The sequence below is a fragment of the Xylaria bambusicola genome (assembly GCF_022495145.1).
Source record: "Xylaria bambusicola strain CBS 139988 unplaced genomic scaffold F5B22scaffold_24, whole genome shotgun sequence".
In the NCBI taxonomy this organism is placed as follows: domain Eukaryota; kingdom Fungi; phylum Ascomycota; class Sordariomycetes; order Xylariales; family Xylariaceae; genus Xylaria; species Xylaria bambusicola.
Genome location: NW_025953577.1, coordinates 263,829 through 274,787, shown reverse-complemented (window position 1 = coordinate 274,787; position 10,959 = coordinate 263,829). Strand labels below are relative to the sequence as shown.

Genomic DNA, 10,959 nt, shown 5'->3' with positions numbered 1-10,959 from the left:
ATATCGGAACTTGCTAGGTAAGGAACATATCGTGAGGCTCGACTCCTTGGACCTGCAGGAATAGATTGTAGAAGCCGCCTTATTAAGCAGGTTAGGAACTCGCTGTCTAACTCACAGTAGCGTGGCCTCATAGCCATTGAGCTACACTACATGTTACAGCTAGGTGGATGTAAAAGCCTCGTGCTACTACGTACATAGTATAAAAATCACACTAAAGACGTTCGTGAAGATAAGGTGACACCTTGCTATTAGTTAGACACGGGAAGCCAAGCCTCGCGCACAGACTAGGTAGATCTAGCAAGGGCCATCCAAAGATAGGTTATATACTTACGTAGTATATGCCATTTCAGCCTCGAAGTCTTCTGTTTTGTTGTTTTTTTTTTATTTTCTCTCTTCAGATCTAAGACAAATCAATCAACCCATGACTTGTGCTAGTAGCCAGTATAATGGTTGCTATTAGACAATGCTAGATGTAAGCACATTAGAGATAAAGCTCTTCAAGGGCTGCAGTCCTTGCATTTACATGTAGATGATCGACGGGCGGAACGCACTATGTCCCAACTGCCGTCCGAAGTTAACCTCCCCTTGGCGAGCTTGGTTACATGTGCTGTACTAAGTTCATTATGGCACCTGTATGAAGTGCTTGCATACGCTTCGACCCGCTCTCATAGCCACACAAATAGTAGTCCTACCAGTATTCACAGGTTGGTTGCCTTTCCATGTCTATTTATATAACTTTCACTACGGATATTAGATAGTTGTTGTATCTCAAACTGTTTGAAACCGATCTAGTTCGTCCCGAGATAAGAAGTCTCATCTCAAAAAACTCGACTCTACATTAGCGGCTAAGAGTAGTCCTCCAAGTGCCAGTGTTTGCCTATCTAGTGCGCATCTGTGAATCATAGACTACTCGTGCAGGGTCTACAAGAGAGAGAGAGAGAGAGAGAGAGAGAGAGAGAGAGTTATAAAAAAAAAAAATAATAATAATAAAAGGAAAAAGGAGCATAAACAAGGTTCTCAATGGGATAGTTATGGGGCTCATTATCTTGCGGACCGCGACCGAAAATTTTCAAGCGGCGCAAGTAAGATTTCGACATCTGGCTAAGGAAGAAAAGGGCCGAGTAGCGGTAGATACCGAGTTGCTTCCGCATCTGCTCATCTCGGCTCAAAATTCAACTACCTACTGTGAGCCCTTGTTAGGTATCAAGAGCAACGATTATGAAGAGGGATATTGTGAAAGTTTTGCAGTAGTAAGAGGACTCCACCAACGGAGCCATGAGGAGGCGCTCCTAACAATAACATACACATGTACGGAGCTTTATCAACATCAAACAAACTATTTATAAGCTAAGTAGAAATTGTGGTCCCACGTGGGGGTCATTCAAAGCTTCGTATGGATCCTTTAAGGAGGCTCTTTTGCCTGCCTTCATGCTAGTAAGTACAGCAAGTGTCTGCGTCTCCTAGTACACTGGCTCTCTATATCCTACCCGGCAAGTAGATATCACAGATGGAACGCCTAACATAGAAAAGGAATCGCCATGTTGGCGTAGTTAACTGCACGATATTCGTAACTGTGCTAATGTGCTAAAGCGGAGTGCGAGCCTCTTCGAGTCCCTGAACATATACGGCTAGTATATATACTCGGCCGGCATTGTAAACTGAAAACTATATACGTTCTACCCACGATCGGAGACTACTTATCCATAGCGTGGTCGATTGCGTACGCCAGGCTACAGACGCATTACGCATTGACTATATCAGACTACAGTACTTTCTGTTTCGTGGCCATCCTACCCTACCATGTCTGTGCAAGAGCGATGTAACATCCATCGCGTCATGGTGGTTGTCGACTAGTTATATATGGCTGTCCTCAGCTAGTTTGTGACGCACACGATGACGGGATTCTAGATCCTGATGGTCACTAAACTACCAAGTTAGGTTCTTATAGCTTTCACCTCACAGACCTCAAGATTGGACATCGTAGATACGGCATTGAATCGAGGGGTCAATATCTGACCGATGGTATTCAGGGAAAGATCGCCAATTTTTATATCGAATGGCGCATATACAATTTCTGTCACCATTATGCGTGCGAATCTAATGGCCGTTTCCAGGTTCGGATATGCCCTATACGGACCAATGTCAATATAGCTCACGGCTTCATTGTAGATTATACTCACCAGTCTTGCAGCTTGTCATGATAGATTCTTCAGTGAATGCGATCCAACTTAGTGGGTCTTTGTCGGCGACTTTGTTTAATACCGGCGGCAGTATTGCTACATTGGACCGCGGCTCAACAGGATAATTAATGCTTATTCCTACATCATCACCGTCTAATGACGTCCTCTGGGTCTCGGCGCGGTGCAGCGTTGGTACACGGGACGAAACCGAGCCGCGTTGTCGGTGCGACGACTGTCAAGGTTAGCAAAATTGTGTGTTTGTGGTGATAGAGGAGCTCACTATTTTGGGTTTATGCAGCATCCCCACGTTGAAATCCCATAAGCAAAGTCGACAGTCCTCGCCTACACTGCCAAAACGATAATTCTTCTCATCGCACCTCCACGGATCAAACGCAACCGATGTCACCCACGACTGGTGTCCTTGACATCGTGCTATAAGTGTAGTCTCTTGCGGATACCAGATAGAAATCAGATCATCTTGTCCTCCCGTCAGGACATATTTACCATCCGGAGACCAACAGACGCAGGTGAATCCACCATAGTACGCATTATACAGGCCTAGTAGTCTATCACCTTATGTTAGGTTTCTGGAGGTATTAGGGTGCAATTAGAGTTCTTACTCCTCCTTGAGATAGTCGATGATCCGCATCGTCCCATCTTCTGAAACAACAGCTAGATGGCGATTATCTGGGGAAAAACTGAATGCATTAATTCGTTGATTGGAGAGTTTCCAGATAGCAACTGGATTGGTTTTCTGATTTTTCGAGTGAACAGACTTCAATACTGATATTTTATCTGAAGGCTTGATAGTGGAAGACGTATTATCAGTCTCCTGCTGAGCCTCCTCTTCTTCCTGGCTGAAAATGGCGTCTTCTTTCTCCTTGTCGTAAACGACCAACGAGCCATCCATATGTGCAGCTAAGAAAAGATTCTCAGCGCCGGGGATCCAGCGTATCTGTGATACCGGAGTCTTGTTGATAACGCCCTAGATGGCACAATTAGTCTTAGACCATGATTATGAATTCATAATGCTTACGTTTTTGTTTAGTCTCGTATATCGCTGAGACATTGCCTCCCACCAGATGATTTCACCCGTAGAGAACCCCATAATGACATCTATATGGCCAGTACTCTTTGTGATTTGGTTGACATCGTGGCTAAGACAATGAGCCTTGGTGAAGAGGATCTTAGTTAAGTAATCAGCTTTCGAGGGGGATGATAGATCCAGCCACTGGAAAGCACGGTTGATATTCGCGAATACAAAGGTACCATCGCTGGGCCGGTCGGCCATTTTCTTGGAAAATGTTTCGTTGATTATAACGCGCGAGATGAAGGATGAGTTGCTCTTGGTCATATTGTTCTTCGGCTTCCGGCGCTTGTTCGGGTCCTTGAACCTTTCAGGGGCGAGGAGCGCGTTTCCGTCACCAAACGCCGGAGCAGACACTGCCGTGGCAGAACCCGGGGCCCCGACATCACTGACTGATGTTTCTCGACCATCTCCATCACTGCTAACCTTGGCGTCGTTAGACAGCCTCCACTCGTTGGGATGTTCGGCTATGCTTCCGGTCAAGGTTGCTGTGGCGGCGAGTTTATAGAAAGCGGGCGGAGGCTGGCGTGCCTCAAGATTCAGGAGAGAGGCTTTTGTGCCGGCGGTAGCGGGCTGTGGGTTGGTGGCGAGCGGGTTAGGATTGATAACGGGGGCTTCTGAAGGATGAGGCGGAGGTGTCGCAAGGAGTAAGTCTTCTGTGAGCACATATGTTCCTATGACAGCGCTTCAGCGGTGAATCCTCAAGACAGCTGATGTGGAGAGTGAGGGGCGACACAGAGATGGGCTGGAGACGGAGTCACATACCCTCTCCGACAAGGAATTGATCTTCTGGATTGGATAATATATTATTGGTCTCGATCATAGGGGTCGCGTGACCCGCGGCGACGGCTGCATTGTATGCTGCCTGGGTAGGGTATCTCGGCGGAGGTGGTAGGACGCTGCTAATCGCCAAACGAGGATGCGGTGGTAAGCAACTGTACGAAGCATGTGGCGGTCGGGGGAAGAGGCGGCTTCAAGCACTGTTCCCGGGATGCTTACAACATTGTTAAAGCTAATGCAAAGGCAATGAAAGAAGAAAGTTCGTGAATTCCAGCCTCCTGTCTCTCCTAGGGCGGGGACAGGGGGGTCCAGTTCGGTTTATCCAGAAACGAGCAGAAAGCTACAGCACACATGCATGCGATGGTTGCGAGCTAACTATGCCAGAGTTTCCGCGCAATGACGTTCGTATGCGCGCTGCATGAGGTGAATGCAGCAATAGGTATCGGGCGAGGAGTCGTGCGTTATATGAAAGTGATGGTTTACTAAGTAAAGGAAAGTCGACATCGCGACACTTGGGCTGTTAGCAGGGGCAAGTCAGTTACATGTACCTACCTAGGTAGTGTAGTGTATCTGTGGGTACATACTTACATACCAGTAAGTACAGTACCTAAGCATGGTGACAAGGATTAGCCTTGCTGCACGTAGGTAGCTGGCCACCTGGGGTTTTACTTGTGGGGTAAGAGTTACATACTTACATAAGTAGTAGATATCGTCGTAATTCCAGATCTGAAAACATACTTAGGTATACCTACCCATGTGAGGGCACACCCTCGGCTAGGACCCTACTTCAAGTAGTTGATGTGATATATTAACAAGCTGCTTAGGTAGTTATGTATCATGGTGTACTGCTGTTATCATGTTCGTGCAGGTTATAATCATCCGTGTCATCAAGTGACGTCGTTGTCGGTGCAGGATGAATCGACCATAAGAGCAGAAATAAGACTAAATCCAGCAGCCTGGATGCACACCTACATGCATGCAGGTCCCTGAGTAGTCCACCAACCACATCCATGACTTGAGAGAACTAGAGCCATGCCTAGGTAGGTAAACATCTAAAGAGCTTTACTGTTCCTAGATACCTCATACCTACCTAGGTATATACGTGTTATTTGTCCAGTGCGAGGCACCTTACCTTTTAACACATATATGCTCTACTCTGTATACCAACATAGATACCTATGCAGTTGCTCATAGCATTGGTACTATCCCAGGTATTTGCTTAAAGATGAAAGCAATAGAGAGACATGACGGCATACTTAAGTCGAGAAAAGAGGAGAGGCCTACCTATCCCACCGCAATTTAGGTAATAGTTGCTTACTTAGTAGATGCCGCCTAAAGCAAACTCTCGCCTATTAGCTTACCACGCTCCTAATTACAGGGTATTTGCATTAATGGGAAACCGATAATTTCGCTGGGCCAGCTAATCGGAAGTGCTCCAACCCTTGCTTGCTATTGAACCCCCAGAAAACCCCCCCATCGTACCTTTTGGTAGTTGTCAAGCCCAGCCCAATTCCAGCTTGCTGCACCAAGCCCGCATTCCATCGTACCAGCGCTTCGATCGTCTGTTGGTCACCAGCTTCACCATTGCCAGCTTTCATCCCTAGCTTCAACCCAGCCAAGTCGCTTACACAAGTGGTGGCTCGAGCATATCTTGACCTCCAGGGATGGCCTCGCTATAGGCATCGGAGTAGAGAGAGACCCCGGGCAACGCCATAGTACAACCTCATCATGGCCACAGGTGCGACAGTCTTTCCTCGCCCCTCATAGCTAACCACGTCCAATCCGTGCTAACAACCTATCCATCAGTTCGCATCTGCGTATGCGGTGATGAAGGGGCCGGCAAGTCGAGCCTCATCGCATCTCTCGTTAAAGACGTTTTCGTGAACAACAAGATCCAGCCCGTTCTCCCACAGATTACCATCCCGCCCAGCATCGGTACCCCCGAAAATGTCACTACCACCATCGTCGATACCTCGGCCCGTCCGCAAGACCGGACAACCCTTCGGAAGGAAATCCGCAAGTCCAACGTTATTCTTTTGGTCTATTCCGACCATTATAGCTATGAGCGCGTTGCTCTTTTCTGGATGCCCTATTTCCGCTCACTAGGCGTCAACGTCCCTGTTGTGTTATGCGCCAACAAATCCGACTTGACCGAAAACCCAACCTCTCAGGTTGTGGAGGAGGAGATGTTGCCTGTCATGAGCGAATTCCGCGAGATTGATTCGTGTATACGTGCCAGCGCCCGAGAACACTCAAATGTCAACGAGACTTTCTTCTTGTGCCAAAAAGCCGTAACACATCCTATTGCGCCGCTATTTGATTATAAAGAAGGATGCCTCAAACCCGCATGTGTATTGGCCCTCAAGAGGGTATTCTATCTGTGCGATAAGGACCAAGATGGCTTTTTGAATGATCAGGAGATTCAGGATTTCCAGGCCAAATGCTTCGACAAGCCCTTGTCGCCTGAGGATCTCGATAACATTAAACTATCCATTTCCAAGTCGGTCCCTGGCTCCGAGACCGAGAAAGGTGTTAGCATGGAGGGATTTTTGCAATTGAACAAAATGTATGCGGAGAAGGGACGCCACGAAACGATTTGGGTAATCCTGCGCAAATATCATTACACCGATAGCTTAAGCTTGGAGGACTCCTTCATCCACCCCAAGTTGGATGTCCCAGAATATGCTTCGGCTGAGCTCAGTCCCGCAGGATATCGCTTTTTTATGGATCTTTTCTTGTTGTTCGATAAAGATAACGACGGAGGTCTGAACGACCAGGAGCTTGAAGCACTTTTTGCTCCCACCCCAGGACCGCCTCAGTCTTGGGTTGAAGCTTCATTCCCATCTTCAACTGTTCGCAACGAAGCTGGCTATATCACGTTACAGGGCTGGCTTGCCCAATGGAGCATGACCACCTTCCTAGAGCCTAAGACTACATTAGAATACCTTGCCTATTTAGGTTTTGAAACCCCGACTCCCCGGGGCTCCTTAACCTCAGCGTTGAAAGTAACGCGACCGCGCAAGCGAAGGCGACGGCCTGGTAAAGTGGAACGTAATGTGGTGCTGTGCTACATCATCGGCGCGGCCGGAGCTGGCAAATCGTCTCTCCTAGATGCCTTCCTCAATCGACCCTTTGATGGCCTATATCACCCTACTATCAAGCCTCGCAGGGCCGTGAATAGTGTCGAACTACCAGGCGGAAAGCAGTGCTATCTGATCCTGGAGGAACTCGGCGAGCTAGAGCCTGCTATTCTGGACAACCAGGCCAAGTTGGATACTTGCGATCTTATTTGCTACACTTATGACTCGTCAGATCCAGATTCTTTTTCGCATATAGTTGAGCTCCGAAAGCAAAACCCACGCCTAGATGACATGCCTTCGATATACACGGCCTTGAAAGCGGACAGGGACAAGACAACACAGCGATGCGAGCAACAGCCCGACCAGTATACCTTGGGTCTTATGATGGGAACACCAGTTCATGTCAGTGTTACCTGGAATAGCATAGGAGAACTCTTCGTTGCGCTTGCCGAGGCTGCTACAAATCCGAGCACCGCATTCCCGAAGAGCGAGGAACCGCCTCCAGATAGAACAAGCCTCTATCTTGCGCTCGGAGCGACAACGTGTGCAGCTGTGGCCGCCTTCATGATTTGGAGGCGCTCCACTAATTCTGTCTGACATCGAATTCCTCACTCCTCACTACCACTACTTTAAGCGTACTCTACCTCTGGTCTATGTCTCCTCACACCGCGCGCTTAGAGACATGGTTTACAACACTCGTCTACAAGTCGTGAGCATCAGATATCTAGGACATAGTTATAGCCTTTTACTTGTTTACTTATGAATGATGGATTCCCACTCTACTTTGCCCATTCAACTATGATACCCTCGAACAATCATCTCTTGTTCGGCATCCAAATATCTTCATATAGCTAATAATGAACTTAATTTCACTCGAACCTACTTATTTAAAGAATATCCCCCTGTCAGGCTAATTAAGAATATTTCATACCTAGGTAGCACTTACTTTCGGCGACTTAGGCGGAGAACCTATACCTTCCTTCGTTCACCGTGTCTGGAAATAGCAAGCAGACCTCCTCGCTGGAGAGAGGCAAAAGCGCGGTACATTGGGCTGTGCAACAGTCAATCCGGTTTGAGACATCCTTTGTGGTCTGGCAAATGCGTGTTCTACTTGATAGGAGCTCTTTGGTCATGTTGATCAATCCATGAGCTTCTAATCCTGATGATCACACTTTTCTCGAGTTGATGCAATCTTTAAGAGGTGCTTGCCTTTGCTATTCATGCTCGGCATATTCGCCTACCTTCGGCAAATATCAAACCATATTTCGGCAAGCGCTGGCAAGCCCATTCTTTCAAATTGTGTGTGTCCCAACATTGGGTCATATATGATGTCCTAGGCTTTCGTGTTGACAATCAACTTCTCATCACCTAATGGATTCAGATTGATATCTCTACTCGTTCCTAAGTTAAGATTTGGACGTATCAAGCAAGTCACCCTTGAAATTTGAGATATGAAGAAGTGGTAATTCAATGATTATCATGGTCTTACCATCAGATCGAATATCCTTCGCAAGCCTTGAAGGCGATAACTTCTTCAGTGCTTATTCTACGCAGCCTACAAGTCGGCTTATGAGCATCGCTACACATCCACAAGAGCAGCAGCTCCCGGAGGGTCTCAATTCTGCTGCACAATCTTCAGAACCTCTCTCATCAGTCTGTATGCCTTCGGGACTGGCTACTTCATCGAATCAAAATTCCTCCGGCGTTACCTCCAATGTGCATCAACTAATACCAGCCCCTTCAACGACTATCACAGCGCGACATGGGAGTTCAGATACCGGTAGAGAGCGAGATACACCTACTTGCCACCACCAGGTCAGTTTGCCAACTGTCAGCCAGTCGCAGCTCGAAAGTCATTTCAGTAAACAAGGAATGGATGGTATCTTCCGCAATGTCCGGACCTTTTTAGCTGCAAAACGGCATGGTATCGATCCTCTAGCTACAACGACCATTGGTGAAAACGATAAACCTTCATCGTCAAAACAGACAATGCCAGATATACGGTATCTCGAACCGCCCGAAGATCATTACTTGATCACCACAGATAACATCGCAGGCATACTTGATATTGTGATTGCCGGTGTGTGCAGCATTCATGATAATAAGGGCCTGCCGGATTGCCGATCACTCTTATTCGCAAGAGGTCAGCGTACAAAGCCAACGCTTCGTGTGGAGAATATTATCCCAAGTGATCCCGCTGTCGCAGAACCAGCTACCACATTTTGCTCACCTCAGCCTTGCTTCAGCTCATCCGACGGTTTGGTAGATTCTCAACCTCCACCTTCCGCGCCAAAATCGACATATAGTATGGTACCCGGAACATCCGATGTTTCTTTTCTACCTATATCAAGTCCTATTGTCACCGCACATTGCACATCCCGATCTCAGCTAGATATTCTTTGTATATGATAAATACTGACTTTGATTCGTGTAGTATCGCGCCAGAGCATTACAGAGATCAATTAGGAATTGTTCTCGGACGCATTAAACCGAAATGGTGCTTGTGATGTCAATTCTGAGATCGGCAATTCAGCAGCGGAGGCTCGAGAACCCCTAAGATACTCACCATTAAACGAACTTCCAAGTCGCCATGTCTCATGGCCGCAATCCTGTCGGTTCGGGCGAAGAGAAAGTGCTGGGATCGATCCATCTCGTAGATTTTCGAATTCCCCTAGACGTTTTTGCCAACGCGGACAACGGGCCACATCCGAACCATTCTTTCAACAGCCTCTTCAGAACAATTTCAATTACATGGTTGCCACAACCCCAATAACTTCCTTCCCTAGGCTTAAGTCGAGGTCTTGCACGAATGACTGGCTGACACCATTGGGCTTGTTCGATGATGTAGAAAACGCCGCATCCGCCGAGCGCCGAGAAACGGTCTCAGACCTCTATATTCATGGCATTGACGCCCACAGTGGAGATTCAAGCTACAGGCCTCTGCCGATTTTAGAGGAGGCCTCTCAATCAAACTCAACACCATCGCTTCAAGCCCAATGTCAAGACTATCAGTCACACATTCGTGTATACGATTCTCAGTGGTCATCCCAAGCCAGTGAATATGAGATGGACTGTAGAAAAAAGCCAGGCCGCTCGATTGGGGTTGCATGTCACAAAAGAATCAGGGTCAGAGAGCAAATTAACCAGACCCCAGACATAGCTGAAGGTCCCCTAGACGGGCTTCGTCATTATACTTTTCTTCCTCTTTTGGACCATGCATCTGAGTATATCCGCAAAGATGGACCAACTCGACAGTCAATGGAGATACTACACGAAGAGAATAGGACGCGAAAGCGCTCAAGTCAGGCATTACTCCAACAGATATTACAGCAATCGAATCCGTCTCGGATGGGCTTGTCAGGCTCAGCAGCAGGCTCGAGGTCAGGCTCATGTGCACCCAACATTGATAGATCACCGGATCCGATACAGCAAGATCAACTCAGAGCGGCGTCCTGTTCGGAAGATGCAGCGCCACATATCTGTATTGACGAGCAACGGACTGGTTAGAGTTCTCCCTAAATTGTTGATAGACTGGAATGTAGGGAGTACAGGGAATAAGAATGAGTATTGAGCACCGCCTCCAAATCCTTAGTCAAAGCTGTGTCAGTTGTGAACGTGAAAAAGTCATTGAACTTCTTGGGCTCTTTGCTTGTGTTTCAAGACTGTATGACTCTTCAAATCACCGACTGGATTTAGGACTGAGGAACCCAGAACTTTCCCTAAAGCAAGTTCATTTACGGTAGGCGCAATGCTACTGACACCATAAAACCCCTAGCTCCTTACTTATAATTATCTGCTCGTCACTGCCTTTACTACTTGTCCATAGCAACCA

The 10,959-nt window shown here is 47.4% G+C and overlaps 3 protein-coding genes across 3 annotated transcripts; 2 read left to right on the top strand and 1 right to left on the bottom strand.

The window, feature by feature from the left end:
* Positions 1–2,083: 2,083 nt before the first annotated feature.
* F5B22DRAFT_636794 (WD40-repeat-containing domain protein) lies at positions 2,084–4,090 on the bottom strand (the record flags this gene model as incomplete). Its single annotated transcript, XM_047977341.1, has 6 exons — positions 2,084–2,127; positions 2,181–2,412; positions 2,461–2,746; positions 2,801–3,165; positions 3,217–3,941; positions 4,033–4,090. The coding sequence occupies 6 exons, from the start codon at positions 4,088–4,090 to the stop codon at positions 2,084–2,086; spliced, it is 1,710 nt and encodes a 569-aa protein (XP_047830257.1).
* A 1,439-nt stretch (positions 4,091–5,529) lies between these two features.
* Positions 5,530–7,904, top strand: F5B22DRAFT_210182 (mitochondrial Rho GTPase). Its single transcript, XM_047969672.1, has 2 exons — positions 5,530–5,785; positions 5,854–7,904. The coding sequence occupies exons 1-2, from the start codon at positions 5,776–5,778 to the stop codon at positions 7,722–7,724; spliced, it is 1,881 nt and encodes a 626-aa protein (XP_047830256.1). The 5' UTR covers positions 5,530–5,775; the 3' UTR covers positions 7,725–7,904.
* A 702-nt stretch (positions 7,905–8,606) lies between these two features.
* Positions 8,607–10,634, top strand: F5B22DRAFT_636792 (uncharacterized protein; the record flags this gene model as incomplete). Its single annotated transcript, XM_047977340.1, has 4 exons — positions 8,607–9,437; positions 9,594–10,125; positions 10,216–10,351; positions 10,412–10,634. The coding sequence occupies 4 exons, from the start codon at positions 8,607–8,609 to the stop codon at positions 10,632–10,634; spliced, it is 1,722 nt and encodes a 573-aa protein (XP_047830255.1).
* Positions 10,635–10,959: the final 325 nt, after the last annotated feature.